Consider the following 23,590-nt stretch of genomic DNA (forward strand, 5'->3'; position numbering starts at 1 on the left):
ACGAATTCAAGGTGTATAGGGAAAACTTCATCCACTGCCCGGAGGAAACATACTGCATCTGTGCAAGATTCTTTCATTTCTCCTTAAAAACCGCTCTGAGTACATGTAATGTTTCTTTATAATTATATTGCCCCATTTATCCTGAGTTAAGTTCATCCACAATTACATCTCCCTGCACTCCATCAGCGCTGTCTCTGCTGTCAGCCCCCAACTGAGCAAAGCTTGGGATACGGGTAGACATTTGTTCTTCTAAACAGCCATGTTTTCATTTGGGCCTTTCTCCCTGCAGGTGCTCTTTGGGTCAGGCTCTTCTCTGGCTGGGGTTGATGGTGTCTGAAAGCATGGCTGCTTTTTTAAGTAAGAGACCAAATCTCTATGACTCTGGGATCCCTTAAAATGCCATCTTGAAAGCAGTATTTCAGACAGCCAGCTTAGCCCTCCCCACGTAGAGTTAACCCAACTCTGGGAGGAGTGACATTTAAAATTAATCCAAACCATCCCATCCCCAGCAAGGACACCACGTGCTGCCCTCTGAAATGCAGCTCCGTGAGCACCAACGGCGGAGCAAAGAAACCCTGGACCTGCAGGGTGGGGGAGCTGATGCCAGGCTGTGGGGTTCTGGGTGATGGGATGGGCTGCACGTAGGAGTGGTGGTTGGGAGCTCATGCAAAGCCCTCATTCAGAGATCCCATGAGAAATATCCCCCTTGTCATGGAATGGTTTGAGTTGGAAGGGACCCCCATAGGCCATCTGGTCCCACTGCCTGCAGTGCACAGGGATACCCACAGCTCCATCACTGCTCAGACCCTCCAGCCTGACCCTGGGGGGTCTGTAGGGATGGGTACCACCACCACCATCCTATGCAATGTCTCACCACCCTCACTGTAAACAAGTTTCTCACATCCAGCCTAAATCTTTCCCTCTGTCAGTTGAAAGCCATTTCCCCTTTTCTTATCGCAACAGCCCCCCCATAAAGAGTCTGTCCCCTTCTTTCATGTCAGTGCCCACCTTGGACCATGCATGTGCAGAATGAATTTTCCCACTTAAGATGTGAACCCTGGTTGGGATCTGAGGTCAAAAAGGGTTTTTCTACCTAATGAACCCTCCCCTCTCAGTCTGAGTGTGTGGGTGCAGAGGTTGGCATGCACAGCTTAGAGAGAGGTGTCCCTGGGTTGGGAGCTGGCTCATAGCCTTGGGCTGCTGGCTGGCTGGCTGTGGATGTATCCTGGCTCTGGTATGATGCCTTGAGTGGTTTTGCTTTCATTTTGATGTGAAAGCAAGAACATTCTTAAATTTGACATTGGTGGGAGAGGAGAAACTGTCTCCTTCTGTGCCCTCGTGTTCTGAAGGTACTTCAGTTTAGAGCAGTGGATTTTTCCAACACATCCTTTATATTATATATATTAAGTGGTAAAAACTGTCAAAAAGAATGCAACATAAAAAGAGCCAGTTCTTCCTGTGGTCATTGATTAGCAGTTTGCACACATCTGCTCTCAGTCAGAAAAGCTCACTGGCTGCAGATCCAATGACTTTTGCAGAACATCTGGTTGGTCCAAAAGCTGCAGAGAGGAGTTCAGCCCATGAACACCACTGGCATGGGCCAGGTTGCAGTGCTTGAGCTCTGGGTGTGTTCCATCTGTGCATGGGGAATGGTGCCTGCTGCTGTGTGCAATGGGGTGAGGCTGGGTCGCTTCTGTGGCTGCTTTGCGCCGCTGTAATGAGAGAACACACCATGCTTTCGGTGGCTTGTTGTTTTTTTTTTTTTTTTTTTTTTTGCTGGCTTTGTTCTGTGCTATAAATAAGTGTGATCAGGAGCAGCAGATAAACTATCCGCCCTGCTGACAGGAGTGTCATAAGTGCAAAGGTTGTGCTTTATTTATTTACTCTGGACCACGGTTGCTGTGCAAAGCCACCTCTCCTGCCAGGGCACAGCTCCAGATGCAGGAGAACCACAGGGTGGTTGGGTTGGGGGGGACCTCAGAGCCAAGCCCTGCCATAGGCTGGGTGCCCCCCCAGCACATCAGGCTGCTCAGGGCTCCATCCAGCCCAGCCTTGCTATCCCCATGCCCGTAAAGCTGTGGCTTCTCATGGGGTTTTGGCCCAAGCAGCCTCATTTTAAGTGGGGAAAATTGAGTGGTCCCATCCCGCTGACTTCATGGCGCAGCACCAGGTCTGCAGTGATGCTCCTTCAGTAGGGTTTCCAACGTGGGAACTCCTGAATCACTGTTCAACAAAACCTGGGGGTTTCTACAACCTGTGTCATAGAATCACAGAACGGTTTGAGTTGGAAGGGACCCCCAAAGGCCATCTGGTCCCACTGCCTGCAATGCACAAGGACACCCACAGCTCCATCAGTGCTCAGAGCCCTCCATTCTGATCCTGGGGGTCTGCAGGGATGGGCACCACTCCCTCTCCAGGTACATCTTGTATGCTTCATTGCATGGCTTGCCTTGATGTGCCTGGAGCAGTGAAAGGTAGCTTTTATCTCATGACAACAGTAAAAGATGCAGCTCACGAGGAAGTGTTAGTATTGAGGGAAGTGTAGCACAGCTCTGCAAGACAGAGCCAAACCCTATTGAGGTCTACAGGGCTCTCCATCTTTCTCATGGTATGGAAATGAATTACGGCGGTTGGCCTTTGGGGTTTTAACACAGCTCTGCAGCCATTTGGGTATGGAGGAGGGCTGCCCTTTATTCATCAGCATAACGAACTGCGTGTGTGTTTGTGGACAGGATGCAAAGGAGGCACAAAGGATGCAAAGCTGCTGCAGGCTTACCTCTGCTACAGCTGCAAGATGCCCCATAGCATCTTCCACACTGCTTGCCCAGGTGTTGTGTGCTCAGCTCCAGCATTGCTCCAGCCCAGCAGCAGCGTGGAGGAGGCTGCGTGCAGTTTGTGGCTGGAAAGCAGCACCTTGCACCCGGAGCAGCTCTGAAGCTGTTGCTGTGGCCATGCAAGCTCATTCCTCCCAGGTATTTCTTGAGATATCCGTGTGCTGCAGCCGGTGAGCGTTGCTCGTTCGCTGCCGTCCTTATCTAGAAGCTATAATCCATGCCCGAAAAGAAGGGAAGATAAGGAGTGACTGAATATTGGAGAGGAGCTGCTGGCAGGAGCATGGCGAGCGCATGGAAGGGGGCTGAGAGGTGATACCGGGGGTGCGTTTCGGGGGTTGTGATGGTAGTGGAGCAGCCCTGGAGCTGTGCCTCCCTTTGGAGGTCCCTCTGAGGAACCCCCCTCGGTGCCAACCCCAGCTCTGCAGGGCGAGAAGAAGAGGAGGAGGAGGCGGAGGAGGAGGAAGGAAGAGCCCCGTCCGGCTCCAGCTTCCTCCGCAAGCCCTGCCTCGGTGCTCGGTGCCCGCCCCCGGCCCTCCCCCGGCTCTCCCCGCCGCACGCACCCCCGCAGCAGCCCGAGCGGAGCCGCTTTCCCGGGGGGAGCCCCGTGCAACAGTTGCCCCGCATCGCGGTCGGGAGAGCCCTTTCAGCGCCGGGAGGAGGAGAACGGAAAGACTCCGAGAGGCGGGGGAGAACCGCACGGAACCGCCGCAGCGCTGAGCACCGCCGCCGCCCGATACCGGGGCAGGAGCCCCGCAGAACCCCGCTCACACCGCGCCGGAGGGATGGAGCTGAGCGGCGGGGACGTGGGGCGGTTCCGCACCGCCGGGCTCCGCCGTTCTCTCTTCCGACTACAGGAGAGGAGCAGCCCCGCCGCCGGGCACCCACCGCCCTGCTGAGCTGCGGGGCTCCGAGCCCCGTCCTCAATCCCGAACCCTTCGTGCACCTTCCAACTCTTTGTGCATCCCCTTTTGCATCCCCCTAAGGCCATTCCTCATCCCCTTTATGTATCTCCCTGGACTCCTTCTGCTTCTCCTTAAACCCATTCTTCACCCCCTTTGTGCCTTTCCCTAAACTCCTTTTGCATCCCCCTAAATTGGTTCTTCATTCCCTTTGTGCGTCCCCCCCAAACCCTTTGTACTCTCCTCCCATCCCCTACTTCAACCCCTTGTGCACTCCGTAAGCCCCTTTTGGTAACCCCTTTCACATCTTGCACTCCTATATCCTTGTGTGTCCTTAAACTCCTTCTGCATCCCCTTTGTTCATTCCCCCAAACCCTTTGTGCACCCCCACATCCCCTTCTGCCGCTTTCTTTGCACTCCTAAACCCCTTCTCCATCCCCCTTTCTTCACCCTGAGACCCCTTGTGCACATCCCCATCCCCTTCTGCATCCTGCTGCGTGCACCCAAACCCTCTGTGCATCCCCTGCATCCCTTTCTGCAACCCCCTATGCCCTCATAACCCAAGGGGTTCATCCTCTCTGTGTCCCCCCCTTCCCCCCCCCGCACCCTGCCCTGTGCTGGCCAGCTCCAGGCTCCCACCTTTGCATGCAGCCCGAAGGCTGTGGGATCAGCACACCATGGGCACCAAGCAGACCAAGGGCTGCCAGCCAGGCAGTACTGGGGAGAGCCCCCCAGCCCATCACCGCAAGAAAACATCCCCCAGGGAAAGGGGTGACTTCCTCGCCTCGCTGGTGGTGAAATCGGGTGAGAAGTTTGGGAAGGGGGCCGGCAACCTCCCCCCATACCATCGGAGGATCTGCATGATCCAGGACATGCTGGGGCTGGTGAAGCAGGGCAAGCAGGAGGAGGCCACCGAGCTGCTCAAGCACCTGCGGCAGGTGAGGACGCACGGGTTTCTCCAGGGGGGGCTGCCTGCTTGGGGTGGGGAGAAGTCGATTTAGGGTCACCCTCCTGGCTGCATTTTTTCTCCCTCCCTTTGCTGCTTGTGCTGATCTGGGCTTTGCAGCACAGCCCACTCGGGGAGGTTCCCACCCAACTTTCCAAAAGTTCTCTGGTTTGAAGCAGCTCTGCAGAGCTTGGAGGCAATCAGAGCCAGCAGCGTTGGAGAATCAGCTTTTTTCTTCCAGGCTTAGCAATGCCAACAGTTGGCAGTTGGCTTTTTTAGTGCGTTCTTTTCAATGCGTCGCTCGGTGGAGTTCTGCTTGCGTTGGCTGGGGCTGGTGGGAGCAGGGGGTGAATTGCTCGGAGCCTGAGACCTTTCCCCTTGGAATCCTGCTTGAGCTGGGCGTCAGCTGAGGAGCAGCACTACAGAAAGTTGATTTGAGCAAACAGAGCAGCGGTGCACTGCGTCCAACAAATGGCCATGTAACCATTTCTGCTGATAGAAGGCGATAACGAGACCCAAGCGCTGGGCTCTTAGGCATGCTGAGCTTTGAAAAACTGCACTTTTTGCATGCAAACAGACAACAGACTGAGCCACATTTCTCTCTGCCCGGATCCCCAGGGCTCAGCACAACCTGTTCTACCAGCTGGGGAGCGCTCTGCTCTTTGCTGGGCATCAGGAGCAGCTCCCAGCCCTGTGGCTCTGCTCTGTGTCAGCCTGTCCACATCAAGCACAGCTGCTCCAGGGTCCCATGTGGTTCTTGTTTTAGTGTTGCTGCTTTGCTTTTTTGCATTTTTTCACCCCATTTTCTGGTCCTGTTAACTTTTTTACAAGTAGTTCTAGATGACCTGATTTAGTGGTTGGCAACCCTATGGCAGAGGGTTGGAGCTGGATGATATTTAAGATCCCTTCTAAACTAAAGCCATTCTCTTCAGTTTCTGTTCCACATGTCACTGAGCTCACATCCCTGACCCCATCACCTGCCCCACCCCGAGGCACATTTCCATTCACTGCATCCCAGTGGTATCCATGACTTAATGCCGGCCTTGGGGCAGCCCAGCTGGGAAACCCAAGTGGTTTCAGCTCTTTTTGTGTCCCTTATGGGAATGGCTCTGAACCTCACTGCTGGTTTAGGATGAATGTGCCCTCGCCTCTTTTGATAGCAGCTCCATGCCCTAAAGTTCCACCACCTCATCCATGCCAAAGCTTCATCCTTCTAGAATGGTGCTAATTTTAGAGGGTGTTTGTATCACGCCTGCCTCCCCTCACAAGAAATAATCTCTGTGCCTGTGAAATAGATGACTTACTCTATATTCTCTCTGCTTCAGGTCCAGGTTTTTCCCATTGTCTCTCTAGGGAAAAAAAAAAAAAAAAAGGAGTCTCTAGCTAGAAATCCATTGAAAAATGGCAGCGACAGACCTGTTAGAGTCAGATCAGTCTTTGTGCACGAGCAGTTCTGAAGAGCTCCCACTGATAAAATAGATCTTAGAGTGTCAAAATAGGGAACGCTCTGTCCTAGATACTATAATAGAGCACATTGTAATGAGGCAGTGTTATTCCTCGCCTCCAGGTAGCAGCTGTGGGATGCCCCGCTGAGCAGATCCCAGTGCTGTGGGCTGTTTTGGGCTGCCTCTGGCTGTGGGGATGCTGATGAAGCTGTGAAATTGGGGCTTTTCCAGCAAACCGAGTGACTTAGTGCTCTCAATTGCATTGAGACTGTTGTTTTAGGTCACTGGGAGCCTTTCCAATTGATTTCATCAAGATTTGAAGTGAGCTCAGCCTGCTAACATGGGGGCAGGTGGCAGCGTCCCTGCCTCCTGGAGGTGCTCCATCCTTGGGTTGAGTGGGATGAGTATGCTGGCAGGCAGCAGATTTTTGGTTTTCTTTGACTGAACTCGTTGCCCCATCCATGGGCTGCAAGAAGAGGCTTGTGGGAACCCCTCCTGCCTGCCAGCCCCCCCAAAATTGGATCCAATGATCAGCAAGATGGCAGGGCATTGAAACCCTGCTTATGGCCACCTTGCCCACAGCAAGTGAGGTCCCTTCCAACACAAGCCATTCTGTGCTCCTTTTGCTCAGTCTGATATATTGATGGTTTCTCTTCTGGAGATCCCTCTTGTTATTTCCTCTGTGCTGGTAATGCTGTCATCTCCTTGGAGCCTGCAGGTCTACCCTGACCCGAAGCTGCAGAATTAAAATCCCCTCCCCGACAAGCACTGTCCTCTGCGCTCTTTTGATGATGCGTGTTTTCTTGTAAGCCCTCCTCCTGTGCTCCACATAGTTTGCTTTTGGCAGTTAAATGCAGCTCGGGAGAAGTGGAAATACATTGGAACACTTTCATTGCAGTGAGGCCAACGCTTGGGGTGCAATGGCCACAAGAACCTCCCAGTCACTGGGATGGGGCCGCTGGTTTCTCATGGTGATAATCCTTCTGCTGGATCTAGTTTCTCTGCTGCAAGGCGCCTTCCTAGATTTACCCGTTGGCATCCTTTACTCAATAGGATGGGGAGGCCCTGGCACTGCTGCCTGGAGCTGTGGGTGCCCCATCCCTGGAGGTGTACAGTGTCATGGATGGGGCCATGGGCAGCCTGTGCTGCTGGGGGACAACCAGCCCAAGGCTGATCAGAACAGGGTGGGTTTTGAGGTCCCTTTCAACCTCATTCATTCAATGAGCTTCTCTGGTTTCCCATAGGCAATTTTTAGAGGGAGATTGTGAGAACTGGGTCAGTGGAGGTGTCAGCACTTGGGAAAACCTTGAATCCACTCTCACCCATCACCCTAACCCCAACAGCTCACACAGGTGGGAGAACTGTGCTGGTGGATGGCTGTGCCCATCACCCATTGCGGGAAATGATGGGCTTTTGCATTACACAGAGCATCGCTTTGTGCTTTTTCTCTTTTTTGAAGCCCTCTTGGGTTTCGGTGGTTAAAGCAGCCAAGCACTGTCAGTATATTAAATTCTGGGAGTGTCTCTCCTGCTGGGGAGAGGATTTGTAAAACAAAGCATGTTTTCCTCCTCTTGGCTGCCAAACGGATCATTTTCCCAAGCGAAGTGGTGAGGCGCTTCCCAGCACATTACGTCTCGCTCGAGGAATTTGCCATTGGTTTTGGCTCAGCTCACTACTCTCATCAGGGCTCAGCCGTCACCTGTGTGGGGCACAGAGGGGCTGGGAGTGAAATAAAAGGGGAGAACAGGGCAAAGCATCCCCGAAAAGCATCAGGAGGGAGAAGATGGATGGAAGCCTAATTGCAAGGTCTGAGGTGTGGCAAAGCTTCGTGAGTTGGGAGGTGGCTTCTTGCTGGCACTGCGGCGGTCGTGGGTTGCAAAGGGATTGGGGAGAGGGACCAGAGACCCCAGAAGCTTTGGTCTGGAGGAATGAGATTGGGCTAAATGTGATCTGAGCCCTTCGCCTGCCCTGGGGCTTTAGGTCTCGGCAGGATTTGGTGCACTGGGGGAAGGCAGCAATGCTGGGGTTGGAGATAGCAGCCTTCCTTGGAGCAGGGCACGGGTGGCTTCAGAGCTCTGTTTCAGCTGTGTGTTTACTGTTGTTTGTTCTAAGTGGTGTTTTTCTACTTAATTAGTCCCTCCCCATCTGTTTTTTGGTTGCACTTCAGAGCTCTGCTCTTGGCTTGCAGAGGGAAGCTGGCAGAGAAGCGCATTGGGATCGCTTGTGGTGGGTCAAATTGTTCCCCGGTTATTTCCTTCCCCAATTGCCTTTTGGGGAGGCAGATGCTGTTGTGTAGTATAGCTGTGTGTGATGAACTGGTCATGATTGTTAGGTGCTGGCAGGATGAAAGAGATGATTTTCAGTGCCTTCTCTTCTAAGATTCAAACCAGCTGCCCTAAAGATGCCCCAAACACTTTTACACCAGCCTTGAAGCATGACTTCAGCCCCATAGGTGCCACAATTGGTTGAATATATCCACTTAGATGTGCCGTGCCTACTCATGTGCTAGGCCTGGGGACCATCCATTCTGCAGCCCCTGCTGTCAGACCCCAGCAGCATCACTACTGCCCCAGGAGTGCTGAGCACTGAGGACAGGAGGAGGAAGTTGGCAGCACTGGACTGGAGACACTGTCACCAATGGCTGTGACATAGAGAGGTGGAAATTGGGCAACAGAGCCTGAGAGGCCCCAGAGCTCCACACCGCTGCTTGGTTTCCTCTGGTCCCAGCTGCTGATGAAAGCAGTGCTCCCTGCAGTTATTTTTAACCCTTAGGTTGCTGGAAGCATTGACAGCAGATGATGACAGCTCTGGTCTCCTTGCTGTACTCTGCTGCAAGCTGCTCACTTGCACTGTCCTTTCTCTGCTTCTTTGCTTCCCATCATGATTCCTTCTGTTCTCTTCCCTTTCCCTATGGGATGTGTGGGTGGATGCGCCCTGCTGTCTGCTCAGCATCTGAACAGCCCTGGTTTAATTAAAGCCCTCCGAGGGGGCTCCTACTGCTTGTCCTAAGAAAAATGTGGGATTCTGAGATGCAGGGATGGAGTGAGGGCAGATGCGGTGCGCTCACTGCTGGTTCAGTCCCAAAACTCCCTGTGCCTCCAGCAGGATCAGGAAGCGCGTGCACAGAAATCAGGGTGTTGGGGGATGCGTTAATGCAACGCATGCAGTGCACCCAGGCAGGCTCCATTTGCTGCAAAGACATTATGAGGAGAACCCAGGCAAACCCTGGACGAATCTCCTCCTTGCTCAGCTGGTAGAGACCCTGGGTCAGCATTTCCAGAGGAGTTTTAGGTTGAATATTAGGAACAACTCAAAAAGAGAGGTGCTGCGGTGGCACAGCTGCCCAGGGAAGTGGGGGAATCCTCTTCCCTGGAGGTGTTCCAGAGCCATAGGGATGTGGCACTGAGGGATGTGGTCAGTGTGCATGGTGAGGGTAGGCTGGGGTTGGATGTGGGGATCTGGGCCTGGTTTTAAGGGTAGGATTGTTTGGTTATTCTTTAAGCAAGAGGATGTTTTCCCATTTGGTTGTAAAAGGTGTATTCTGCTGGGAGCAACATGATGCTTCTTCTTTCCCCATGCAGGCAGATGGCAGCTGTGTGATGAGTTGTGCATAGCATTGTTCTGGTGAGGAGTGGTGGACTTGGGGTTTACGTGACTGGTTGTTGGCTTTTATGTTCTGTTTGCAACTCAAGTTACGTGGAGGTGAAAACTAGGGATTGAAACAGCATTTAAATGGGATTTGATCTGATAGAATCTCAAAGTGTGATAAGTATTTCAGGCAAACACTGACTGTGGCTTGCCCTCATAGAATCATTCAGGTTGGAAAAGACCTCTCAGGTCCCCACATCCAATCCCATCATGCCCACTGATCACATCCCTCAGTGCCACTTCTCTGTTTCTTTCAGGGATGGTAATCCCTCCACCTTCCTGGGCAGCCTCTTCAATTGCTTGTTTGAAATGCATGATTTAGAGTAAATGGCGTTTTCACTCAACAATAGATATATGTGTATGTAAAAATATATATGCATGTATGGGTACAAGGTTCCCAGTTCTGAGTGGTGCAGATTGAAATGTTGAAGGGTCCTTTTGGGAAACTGGGAGGCTTTGAGAGCACTCTATGAAAAGTGGGGTTAATCTGCTGCAGCTTTCACCTCCACCATCGCCTTCCCAGTCAGCGTGCCTCTTATCTCAGGCTGTTTTCAGAGAAACCTTCATCTCAGCAGACAGAATCACTGCCTTGTTATGGGGGTCATTACCAGCCTGTGTAATGAGAATTACAGCCTGCCTGCCTGGTAAACTGAGTAGAGGGCTGCGTTAGTACAGCTTGTCCATGCAGGAAAGCTTTGGAGAGGAATTAAGAGCATTCAGCGCGGCTTATTGCAGGTGCTATGCTGTGCCTGCTGCCATTGCCTTCTCTTCTCTCTATTGCAGGGAGCTGGGCTGTGTTTTCCATCCTCTCTTCAGTTGAAAGCGATGTTTATAATCCAAATGCAGAATGCTTTTCAATGTGTTCAGTATCAGGAGCAGAGCATCCCCAGGCTGAGTGATCCAAGCGGGTTGCAAGTATTGCTCATGGCACAGAGCTCGTGTTGCAGTGGGTCTGGAAAAGACCCTGACCCAGCACTTGTTGGATGAATGTCCCTGGGTGTTCTGTTCCTGCCTATAGCAGCTCGGCTGGGCTGTGAGATCACAGAGTCATTAAGGTTGGAAAGGACCATTAAGACGATCTGGTCCAACCCCAACCCATGCCCACCGTGCCCCTCGGTGCCACGAGTGATTGAGACTGATGAGTTGACTCCTGCCAGGCTGCCTTGTGCTGCAGGATATGAGGTTGCTCTGGGTTCTAGGATTGCTCTAAACATCCTGAGTGCATTGACCTGGGATTGCAATGTCAATGCAATGCTCAACGCTGTCATTCCCTGCTCCTTTGTAGGCAGTGGCTGCTTTCATTGCAGCGTCGTGCTACGTGGCACTGTTCACTCAGTGGCAGGCTGCTTTCCCTCCCACCCTGTATCTGCAGAGGGAATTCGGGGCAGCCCAGCTGCACCCACGCATCCTCCCCCGCTCAGCAGACAGCAGCAGCTCAGTTGAGATTAATGCCCTGAAACGTGGTGAGGAATCTCTGTGTGTGTTGCTGTCATCTCGTCCCATCAGCTGCTGTTCTCCACAAACACACAGAAAGAAATATGCAAAACTCCTCTCCTGAAAGCCATTTTGTGTTGGTTTTTTTTTGTTGTTGTTGTTGTTGTTTTTAATTCCCTTTTGGTGTTTCTGTACTGTGTAAATCAAATGAATTCTGTAAGAAGGACTCATGTTTGCTCGCACCTCCCTGCAGCAATGGTGCTGGAGCAAAGCTATGGAAACCTGCATTGACCCCAAAGGGATTAAACACTCCTGGGGCAGGAGAGTCCCAGGGCATTTTGCATTCCTTGATTTCAGGGGAGCAGTGACACCTCACTACTGGGCTTGCAGATTTCTCCACCCCCAGCAGCTTGTCATCTTTCTTATTTACATTTACAGCATCCTAAAAAATGCTGCAAAAACTTCTGTGTAATTGGACGTGAAGGATTAAAATGCCATTTATATGACATGGGCGTTCTTGCAAGCAGCCAAAACCTCACCTCCAGCTTCTGGACAATGGTTGCACTGTGAGGGCTTTTATCCCTGTGCTTTGCTCCTGCATTCCTGAAGCAAATAACCACTGCTGTGCCACGTGCCTGCATGCCAGAGGCACTGAGTACAGCTTTCCATGCTCTCACTGGGGACAACAGCAATGGGGACAGCATCAACAGGGACAGCACTGCTGGGGAACTGCTGGGCTGGGTGTGAGGTGCTTAGAACAAGTCATAGAATCATCAAAGTTGGAAAAGACCTCCAAGATCACCACGTCCAACTGTCAGCCCTTCACCACCATGCTCGCTAACCGTGTCCCTAAATAGGCAGGAGATGGGCTGGATGTGCTATGAGGTCCCTCCCAACCCAACCATTTTGTGGTCCCCTGGTGGTGGTTACTCACATCTCAGCGTGGACCTAATGATGAGGTCACTTCCCATTTACCATTGGCTGTTCATGGCCAATGGAGATGTTTCAGCTCAGGGTCGTGGTTGTCCTGATGGGAGCAGTGAGGGAAGGCTCAGCTGGTGCTGGGGCCATGCAATGAGCTCATCCTGGCTCTGCTCCTGCTCAACTCGTTGTCTTGCATCAAGTTTCAGTGCTTATTCAGCCCTGCTGTTGTATCTGGAAAGCACTGTGAGGGAGTTGATCCCATATCCTGAAGGCTTCTCGGGTTCTTCTTCCTCTTGTTGTTAACTTCAGGAAAAGCTGGCAGTCAGAACTATTAGTGTTGGCTATTTTGGAGTTGGAAAGTAAATGTTCCCGGCTTCTACCGCCGGGGATGTGGTGGGAGTTGGGAGCTGAAGGCTTTGTTCTAGCACCTGTGGTAACATCCCTCAGCCACAGCATCTCATGGGTCTGGTTGGGTGCCCAGGATGGCTCAGCCACCCACAGGACAGGATGGTATCAGGTTCTCCCTTGCTCCTAGGGTAGTGTAAGGTTATGGGGATCAGAGCCCAGGGCATGGAGGCTGAGGGCTTTGCCTTCCCCACGGGGAGTGTGTGCATAGTGTGTCCTTCTGGTCCTCTTTTTGCACCCAAGCAATGGTGATTGGGTAGAAGGGAATTTGCAACAGAGCTGCAAGAACCAAAAGCCTGTGTTGAAACTGACTGTCAAAGCAGAAATATTTGCTTTTATTTTATTTTATTATTATTTTTTTTTTTAAATCAGGGGAAACTTTGACATTTCTTAGTGCCCTCCCAAGGGGACAGCAGCTCCTACCCCATGGGAAAGACCCAGAGGCTTCACATGGAGGTTTGGGGAGGAGGAATTAGCAATGCAAGAAATGCGTGTGAAGGGGAAATCACGCAGTGCTGTGGTCCTCTTAGGGAGAACCAACAGGCTGCAGAGAGAAACCACAGGAGAGGAGCCCCAGGGCCGGGTGCTGTCATGCTGAGCTGGGAAAAGTGAAATGTATATTAATATATTGTTAATTTTCCATTGACCGTGGGTGGAGTGAAAACAAAGCACTGGATCGCTACCAATACTGAGCGATCTGGGAAGCCTCCTCTCGTCGTTCCCATGAAGATGGGATGGCACATGATATATATTATTTTGGGTGGTGACGTTAGGAGTGCCAGCCCTGCATGTGAATAACGACCTCCCTGGTTGTCCTCCCTGCTCTGCAACTGCTCCGTGCTCTTGTTTATCAGGGTTTATTGCTGGGAAGTTCAACCTGACCACATCCTGCTGAGCTCCTTAGGTGGCCTGGGCTGATCTTCAGGGTGTCTCCATATAAATACCCAGCAGTACAGTTACCCTGATTGTTATGCGAGGCACAGATTGTTCCACCATACAAGGGTGTTCTATATTAACGTACCGGTGCTTTGAATCTCATTACAAGAATCTGCTTTATTAATGGACTTTGTCCATGCTTGAGATTAACCATGATGCTGGATTTGCAAATGAAAGAACTGAAATTCATGTTGTCCGTATTAATTATGTGTGCTCTTGGCAAGCCCTTAGAAGCTGAGGAAACCATTTATTCTATTTCTGTTGCTCTGTCCTAGGTAAGAAAATGAGTTGGTGCTGTGGAATTTGCCTGTTTTGCTCCACTGCTGTTCTACCTGATGGGAAGAACATTGGGTAGAACGTTCAGAACTCAGAAGGATCTGATCTCAATTCCAGGTCCCTCTCTCTGAGCATTGCTTTCAATGGCTTCCCTTGAAGAGCCTTCTCTGGGCATGATCTGTGTTGAAGAATAAGCAATACTCATTTTTACTAAAGCCTGTATCAATAGGATTGATAGGGAACCTACTGATGCGTGGCATTGGACTGGATAATCTCTAGAGGTCCCTTCCATCCCCTATGATTCTGTGATCCTGAGAAGATTTGGGGGTTTGTTTTAGCACCTAACTGCTTTGGAGGATCCCAGAGCAATTGTCAAAGCATTTGTATAGTCCTCCACCACTGAAATTTGGTCCCTTTGAAGTACAGCTTGCATTTATTGAACGGTAACAATACATCCCTCAGTAGCTAATGCAATAATAATCAACTTAAGGCTTGGAAGTGAAACCAGGTTTTAGATAGCTGTTATTGGATTGCAAGCCCCTATTATATGTGCAGGAAGGGATTGTTTTCTTCTGGGCACTAGAGAAAGTCCAGTAGGCCCACAGTGACATGGTAATATTGATGCTGTAGATTCAGTGCAAAGTGCAGGAGACTTTGGACACAATGTGGGGACAATGCAGGGCAAGTGAGGCTGACTTTCCTGCAGGTTGATCCAAAGAAATCCAGCTTCTCCCCGTGTCTTCCTTGTGGTCCCAGCTGGGCAACCCTGACAGCAGCTGTGTAACATCTGGCTCAGCTGCAGGCCATCTGTCCTGGTATCTGTCCATCTGCTGCCACGTGGGGTGTCCTGCAGCCAGGTCCTGCTCCTTCCCCAGATCCTTTCCCTGACATCGATTCCCCAAAATTTCTGGGAACTTGATTACCATTGAGATTTTTGCCCCTTTCCCATTGTCAGAGGAAACTGGCTGACGTCTGGGGCTCCTTAGGGAAGACAGAGAGGTGGAAGGATGGGCAGACAGCAGGCACTCATCCTGGCTGTGGGATGGGTCATTACTGAGGTCGGACGACTCTCATTGGTCATAGCATGTGCCGTCATTTCCAATGGGGAAGGCATGCGAGGGTGAATGCTGCTCTGTGGGGAAGGGCTAGCTGTGTGCCCACACGGTGGAAGTTATGAAGAGAGTGATTCCTCCCCATCTGTCATCTCTATCTTCTGCTTGGAACCCTCTTCCCTTTTCTGTAAATATTTATTACAAAGACATGTGAGTATTCAGTGCATATGAAGACAACAATTGCATACGTAAATGGAAGTCTTGAGTGCCTGTAGGGCATCTCTTGTCCCTTCCCAAACACAGAAGGTGTTTGAGCTCCTGCTTGCCTCCAGCAAAACAGGGGGGACCTAATGGAACCTAAAAACCTGGTGAATGGCCTGCTGCAAAACAGCTGGGGCTGCTCTTGGACGGAAGAGCTGGGAGTTGAGCTGCACATTTCCTGGGCTGGAAAACAAAGGTGAGAGCAGCACGAGTGGGATATTCCTGCTCTGGTTGCATGAACTGTCTCAGATAAGCTAATTAGAAGGGCTTTTCTTGGCGGCTAACTGATAGAGACAGCCACATCCAGGGGCTGACTCAGCCCAGCTGCTCGGAACTGGGTGAATCATCAGCTTAACACGAGCTGGCAGCAGATCGGGGCGATGTGACGCGGCTGCATCCTCACCTGGCAGGAGATGAGATGCATCCCATCCTCCAGCTCTGTTTTCCAGCTGAGATCTCAGAGCTTTTTGCCAGGGAGGAGAAGTCTGGTCTTGCACAAGGTCAGCCGCTGCCCCGTGTTATAGACTTAAGTTATTTGGAGTTGCCTTCCCCGAGTGAAGTTTCTAAGCTTTTGGAGACTGGGATCCCACTGTACACCAAGATGGGATGGGCAACCGAGGCCATCCATCCTCATTAAATATCCACAGGCACTTTCCTGAAAAAGCCTGTGAGCTGTGGTCTGGCCAAACTCCAACTGGGATAATTACATTTGCCTCGCAGTTTAAAATAAATGCGGCACATTCTTCAGCAAATCTCTTGTTCACAGCTGTTTATTATTGGGATGGCGGCATCATATCTCTGCCCATTAATCCGTCTCTCCTCCTTTCCAAACTTGCAGCCTCCTGGAGGGGGGTTGAGCTGCCACTATTTATTATTGGAGTCAATCTGCCAAGCAAATGTTTACTTCCTCCCTTAAACATTGACTCTTCTCTAAACGTACCCTCACTTGAGGTTGGATGAGCAATCATTGGTTCCCAACCAAAGTTTGTTCTCCTAAGCAGAAAATATCCACGCACTTAAACTCCAGTTTTGCACCAGTCCTGCAGGTTACAAACAGATTTGCAGCACCCTTCTCTACGGGGATGGTTATGGGGTGAACGGGGTTGACGCAGGTGCTGGTCCCCATTCATTCTCCCCCTACAAAACAGCCCTACAGCCTTTGTGCAGTCCATCTCCCATGCCCATCTCCAGTCCAGCCTTGCTGATGCCCACCTCATGCAGTCATTTCCCCTGGATAACTTGCTGAGGACGATGGATTGCACGCAGCATTAATCCTTCTTTTCCTCCACACTCACTGCTTGTTTATAATACAACCTCTCTGCTCAGCAATTCATTACACTCGTGGTGGAGATAAGGCCCAGTGTTGGAAGGGGTGCTTGCCAAAATAGCAGCTCTGGGGCTATTTATGAGCAGCAGTGATAGCAGGAGCTCTGGGTGGTGTTTTGCACAGTAACCTCATTTGGGCACCCGCTAACTGCATTCCCTTTGAGTTAATAAAGGCAGCAACCGAGCAGCACGCCTTATCTCACGACTTCTTGCATGGACCAGCTGAATTTTCCTCTAATTGTGATTCAATTTGCAGTGATCGATGGTTTAATAAGAGAAAAACATGCTTGGTTTCCAGTGCTTATGGCTGCTGGTGGCCCAGGGAGCATCCCACGATGCTGGGTTGTGGAGCTCTGAGAGCTGACTGCTGTGCTGCAGTTCCTGGCAGGCAGAAGGAGGGGAACAGCAAGGTGTTGTGCCCAGAGATAGGGAAAGATAAATGAGGCTTATGGCTCCCAGATGCCTCGCTTGCATTTATTTTGCCTTTTTCATAGGAAAAACAGCATTGCTCATGTAGTGTTTGCCTGGTGAAAGCAATGGTGAGTTCTGAGTTTGGGTTTTGGGCAGTGGTTTGGGTTCTTTCTTGGTGGTTGCTTGCCAAAGGGGGGAACCAGGTCTGCTGGATTTCCAACATAACTGGGTTCTGGCGGTGCCTTTTGTCGCTGTGCCCAGGAATTTTCCTTTGCTGGATGCTTTGGAAGGAGGAATTGTTTCTTCCTGTTGCACTTAGGAGTTAAATTCCTACTTTCATCGCTAGGGACTGAAGGCATCTTGGCTTTCTCTTGGCCTCCTAAAGGATGAAATAAGTCATAGACTCTGTAGGAAGGGCATGGGTGAGGGAGGATGAGCTGAGCAGGGCTGTGCTTTCAGCCAGGATCTAAACCTGGACATCAGCATAGGGCTGTTGGTTGTGCATGGGCAAGGCACTGAACTCTTCTTCCATGGGAGTACCAGGGATGTAGATATCCCCTCTCCTGTCACAAACCATCTCAGCCCTGTGCCTGTATTTGGGCGTATGCTAGGAAAACACCCCTCCAGCCAAAACCCAGACAGCTGTAGTCTTATTGGATGCCAGATATCACTGTTTTTCACCCATATACCCTTACAACTTGAAAGCTGCTCTTGCTGTCCAGGTAAGGATCGTCTGGGGAAAGGGAACGTGCTGTAAAAAGCCCTATGATTGGAGCCAGATGCTGGGCGTGTTCTCCCAAGTTCACAATCTGCTATTTGCTGACAGCAGAGCTGGTGCTAAGTTATTAAATTGCAGATGAGCTCATCGCTTGGCCTCGGACGAGTTTCAGCCTTGAGTGGCTTTAAAATATTACATGTGGTGGGAAGAGACAGTGCTGGTGTGGCAGAGAGATTTAGGGAGCAGCTGAGAAAGACATCTGCACATAAGGAATGCGTATGGGGAGGGAGGAGGGGATGCTCCATGTGAAAGCCGTGAGCTCTCCCAGGAGAGAGAAATGCTCAGATTGGTTGGTTCTATGTTTTAATCTTAGCTGAAAACTGTCAGCCTTCTGAGATGTTCAAAGGGAAGTGGCTAGATGCTAAGCCTGGTGTGATCCTGAAAGATCCCGGTGTGTTGAAAACAACGTGTGGGATTACTGCTGCCTAGCCCTAAAATCAGCCCCTATGGTAGTTTTATTTGCACATTTATCTCTGACCTGGTATTTGCTCAGTCATATTATCATTAGGGTTGGTAAAGACCTCTAAGATCCCCAAGTCCGACCTACATTACTACGAGGATGGGCTGGAAGAGTTGGCTTTGGGGGTCCCCCTGCTCTACACGTACAACCCTACTGCTCTTGTATGGGTAAAGGCTGCATCTCTACTGTGAGGCTTCTTGGGGAGCTGTTCAGGTCTTGGGGTATCAGAAAAGACCTCGTTGGAATGTGCATTCATCCGAGTGCAGTTCTACTCCCTGATTTTGAAGAGCAAAACACTGTGGAAATGGAATACTTGAAGCAAATGGAATACACTATATATAACCCTTCCTCTCCTTGTCCCTGTGCACTAATGTCTTTCACAGAATGATGAGTTCTCTGCCAAAATTCCTCAAATTATTATGTCTAAAGATTGAGAATCGGAGAAAATAGCCTTAGAGGGGCCCTCAAGTGGTCTGACCCTCCCCAGGGCAGCATTAGCTCCATCTGAACTGTTCCTGACACATCCCTGCCTCCACCCTTCCCAGCCTGCTCCAGTGCTTCATCACCCCACAGCTCCTGAGTTTATCCTTCTGCTTCCCCTTCTGCAAATTTAGGCTCATTCCTCCCTCCTTGTGGTTTAACAGGCATGGTGAGGATGGGTTGGTGTTTGGATTTGATGTTATTAGAGGTCTTTTCCATTCTCAATGATTCTATAATGATCTATAATGAATGCAGGAGAATTTAAGATCCATGCTAGTTATTGGCTTTGGAGTTGTGTCTAATGTTGCTTCTGTACCCTGTCTCTGCAGGATTTAGGAATGGAGTCGACCTCTCTGGATGATGTCCTCTACCGATATGCCAGCTTTCGGAACCTGGTGGATCCAATCACTCATGACCTCATCATCAGCCTCGCTAGGTACATCCACTGCCCCAAGCCGGTAGGTAACACAGCACTGTCACAGCCCACAGCTGCTGGCTTGGAAAATGCCTCCACTGGGAGCATAAGGCTTTGCCAAGTGCCTTAGTGCAGAAGGCATCGTCCTTAATTCAGTGCTGATGGGTCTTTGGTCAGAGAAGATGTGCTCAGGCATTGTGGTTTCACTGCAGGATAGTGAGTTTTCCAGGTACTGTAGTGACATTACCCTTATGTGAGTCCTTTGGGTCTTGGTACTTGGTTTTGCAAGTTATCTCTGCTTTCTTTTACTCATTTCTGTGCTAGAGAACTTGTCCTGTTGGGAACAATTTCTGCCTTGCAAGGACACCAGATCCTTCCTCACCCTTGTGCAATATTTATCGTGACCCCAAATGACAAAGAGAGTCCTTGGCTGTCTTGCAAAGATGAGTTTCTGAACAAGCCCAGTTTGTGGGCTGCTGGTTGGGCTCTGCCATAAGCACAGCCCCACACAGATGGGAGCTTTCAAACCCCTCAGCCCCATTTGCTCCCTGGCAGCAATAGCAGTGTTTGGGCTTTTGGAAATCCCATGCTGGCTCGCTTCTCTTCTATGATAAATGTGGCTCTGCGTCGTGGCTGCTGGCTGTTAGGATAATTAGGGTTTTTCTCTCTCCCCAGGCTTTCCTTTTAAATAAGCAATATTGTCAGTGTCTGATCCAGAAAACAGCGTAGGCTTAAGAGTGTTACAAGATGTCTGATTGCTCAGAACGCAATGGATAATGGGGAGAGGGGAGGAGGGAAGACCAGCAGCTGCCAGACATGATTGCAGGAGACACTGCAGACCCGGGGGTTTAATCTCCCATCCTCAATCCCCCACGTGTGAATTTAGGAGGATGGCACAACTCTCCTAGAACGATGTGCAGTGTCCCGGCGATGTGTCATGCATCAAATTGTGTTTAAAAGAAATGATGTGAGCTGTAGGAAGAGGCTGAGGGATGCTTTCTGCTAAGCGTGGAGGAGGAGTTAGGGGCATCCTGGTGGGGCGTCTGGCATTCCAATAGCTTCTGTAGAGTTGTGGGGACAGCTGGGGGGACAACAGAGCCCAGCAAGGGGACTGCCCTGTGCACCCCAGGTGTTGTCCCAGTGCTCCTGGAGGGACTGTGTGTCTCTCTGCATGAGCTCATCAGCCTCTGAATTTCTGCCAGGAACACACATGTTGCACTCTGTATCCCAAGCGCATGCTTTATTTGTAAGCTGTTTTTTGGAAAGGACCATCCTTAGGATGCATGGGTCTTAGCTGGACCTGCAGCATTGCCTCTTTCATTTTCTGTAAAATCCATGAGGTTTACTCACTGCTATTCCTTGTGGGCGTTTCACACCTTTACTGAAAAATGGGGGAAACTGATTTTAAACACATTTAAATGGCAGCCCATGCAGCACCGGATCTCTTCTTCTGCATAGGATGCCTCTCGCTGAATGCACGTGGTCCTCATCCCCTGATTTTCTGTCTGTCCCCCAACAGGCTGCATGCCTTCACCACCTGGGCTGTTTTCCAGCCCTTTGACTCGAGACTTCTTGCTCTTCCTATATTTCTTTGGCAGAGATTTGGCAGCCTCACACGAGAGCAAGGGAACATGGGGCCAGGAGCCAAAGGTATCCATAACACCCCCTGGCACAAATATACATACATCCTAGATCTCCTATACATGTGTATAGGGTGAGGCAGCTGTGAACTTGCCCACAGGGAGGTGGGAAGCTTGGACTCATGCAGACCCCAATGCTCAGCCTCTATTTATACCACCTTAGCTTAAAGGTGACCCCTTGGCCTCTCCTCCCAGCTAAAACAAAAATGGAATGGGTTTTTCCAAGCTCTGGGTAAACACGTTCTGCTTTGCATGGCCAGGAAAAGTTGGCCTGGGCTTTCTGACGTGGCTGAGCAGCTCCTGCTTCCAGCAAGCAAATTCAAACCAGGAGCGAGGGGAAATGCTTAGCCTAGGCTGGGGGAGGCTGGAGAGCTCAAACATGGAAACCCTTTGGGTTTGCTCTCGTAGGGATGGCCATGTGTTTGGAGCATGGGCTGGGCTCTGCTCTTGTGAGATCTCTGAGGTGCTGGAGCTTGGGTAACTATTGTTAGAGGAACACCAGCTTTCTTCTGGAACCTGGAGGTTCCAGGTCTGAACCTGGAGGTCAAGGACTGGATTTGCTCAGTCCTCTATTGCAGATGAATGACGTAATTTGACTGACGTTTGCATACAATCAAAGACATTTGAACTACTGTTTCCTTCCCCACAGCCTTGACCTCGGAGCTGTGTATTTTATCTTGCAGTTTCTCTTTCTCCCAGCACCGTGGCAATGAGCCAGAGCAATGCTTGGGGAGTGCATTTCTGCTGCCCTGGGCACAGCCCACAGCCAAGCCATTGCCAAACCCCCAGTGGATTCAAGAGGTGATTGCAGCACTATGGTGCAATGTCTGTCTGTCCAGGGTCATGCTCTGAATGGAGGACATGCTCTGAATGGGAACAAAGAGTGGTGGGAACGCCACAGGGCATGGGTTACTCAATGCCCCAAATCTTCCTTACACCCAGTTAGGTTTTTACTGGCAGAGGAGCTGAAAACACACATGTGCAAAGAGGAAAGGGCCATAGCAGAAAAAAAAGAAAAAAAAAAAAAAGAAAAAAAGAAAAAAATCAGCTCTTTTTGCCAACAGGAATATCTGGCCATAAACTACTGGAAAATTAAAGCGGTTTCTTTTTTTCCACAGACAGTAGCCATACGTATGGATGACTGATGACTGTGATAGTGAGTGAGTCAGGCTTTCCCCTGCTTGAGGACTTGTTGGACGTGGGATGAGCACCGAGCAGGGCTTGAGGGGGAACAGACAGTGAAGCCTTGGGGGACAGCTGCTTTTCCCCTTGCTGCCTTGGTGCAGTGGTTCCTCTGGCTCTTACAGCTGCTGGGGGGAAGCTGGAGTAAATGCAAGATGAAGTGCTGGCTTTGCTTATCCCTGTCCCATGGCTGGCCTTGCAAGAAGACATTTTTGCCCATACTGGTGCCAAGGGCTGGCAAAGCAGCTGAGCAAAACCTATTCCCGACCCAGCTTTGCCTGGCTGCTCCTCTGCAAGCCCATTGAGAAGAGAGGTGAGAAATGGAACCCCATTTGTAGGGTGTTGGATATGGACAAACAGGTCAGCATGAAAACGGGGTCTTGTTTCTCCTCACTGAAAACAGGGAGGTGATGGGCTGAGATGGGAAGCAGGATGGGATTTGCTTGTGTAGGGCCTGATAGAGTGAAGATCTCTTTTCTTGTGCACTTTGTGTCATTTGAGCATCCATGGGTCCCTGGCTCAGATTTCCTGTGTGAGCTCTAAATCGATCAGGTTTGCAGTGTGGGTTTGATTATACGGATCATCACCCATGAAAGCAAGAAAAAGTGCATAAAGAAGTAGCAGTTATCACGACCTGATTGGAATGGTCTATTTCATCTTCAGCCCTGGGGTATAAGGATTTGACTTACAGATGATGTTGGGTTTTGATGCCCTGAATTTTTAAAGTGTGTTATTTCTGATGGAGCCGTGCTGAAAGTAATATGAGCATCTTTCCTCTAATTTACAGCACTGTGTGCTGTGACACGTGGGTGAGTGTGTATTAACAAACTCAGCTTATATGGAGTGAATATAGCTGGAATACCGTGACCATCAAAACGAAGCTCATAACCCAACTCCTCCATCATGCCTGTTGGTATTTGCTCTTGAGTTCAAATTGTCTGACAAGTTTCTGACGTCACACTAATTTTTGTAGTAGGATAAGCTACTAAAAGCGGTGACCCATCGACCTGTAAATCCCCCAAATATCTGTTATAAAAGCAAAGAGAATCCAGTTAAGTCAATTGTATTCTGTGTTAATGGCTTAGGTTTTCTTTTTTGTCAGTTTTGCTCCAAGTCTGAAGATCACTTTATGGGTATTTAAAACATCTGCAATACATTAAAATATCCTGCAACATGAAACTGGCTGAGAAGCTCAGGCTCTGCTAACAACTCTGGTTCTATCTCAATTTAAAGGGCTGTGCCCTCTGCTCTTTATAAAAAAAGAGATGTTCTCGAAAGCCTTTGTGCACAAGCTAAAGCTGAGCAGAGTGCCTTGGAAACATGAGAAAATTGCACAGAAGGCAATTGCACTTTGCAATTATTTTACCATCAAGGCTAAATGTGAATAATGGTGAGGTCTAGATGGGCTGTGATGGCACCAATGCCAGCAAATTTGCTGGGGAAGATTGTGATTTATTTTTTTTTTAATATGGAATGGGGTGCAGAGAAAGAGGCAATATCCCTCGCTCTTTCTTACCTTTCCCTATGGAAGTCAGAAACCCAGATACAGACTTCTGCACACGATGGCTATTCAGTGTGTTCAGTGTAGGAGAGCCAGGGGAAACCCATCCACATGTGGTGTTTCCAGCAACAGGAAGAATTCCCCTGAATTTAAAAGCTCTGATTCATTTGTGGAACTGGGCAAAGGCCCGGCAGCACGTGCAGCTCTTGCTGCAGCATGGGGAGACAAAGGAGCCTTTCACATCCTCACTACCTAAACGATACCATGTGGGGGCAATGAATGGGGAATCTGTGATTCCACAGTCTTGAAGTGCTGCACAGCACCATTCTGAGTGTAG

At 50.2% G+C, this 23,590-nt stretch overlaps 1 protein-coding gene across 1 annotated transcript in view; it reads left to right on the forward strand.

Annotated features, from left to right (window-relative positions):
• The first annotated feature begins 3,385 nt into the window (after positions 1-3,385).
• The window catches only part of LRRC75A (leucine rich repeat containing 75A), a 47,212-nt gene continuing 27,007 nt past the window's right edge, over positions 3,386-23,590 (forward strand). Inside the window, exons 1-2 of the mRNA XM_042879552.1 lie at positions 3,386-4,671; positions 18,845-18,973. Coding sequence (XP_042735486.1) covers positions 4,411-4,671; positions 18,845-18,973 — 390 coding nt within the window. The 5' untranslated portion in view covers positions 3,386-4,410. The remainder of the gene's footprint in view (positions 4,672-18,844; positions 18,974-23,590) is intronic.

Source organism: Lagopus leucura, unplaced genomic scaffold (assembly GCF_019238085.1).
Source record: "Lagopus leucura isolate 7727_CA_CO unplaced genomic scaffold, USGS_WTPT01 Super-Scaffold_100024, whole genome shotgun sequence".
In the NCBI taxonomy this organism is placed as follows: Eukaryota; Metazoa; Chordata; class Aves; order Galliformes; family Phasianidae; genus Lagopus; species Lagopus leucura.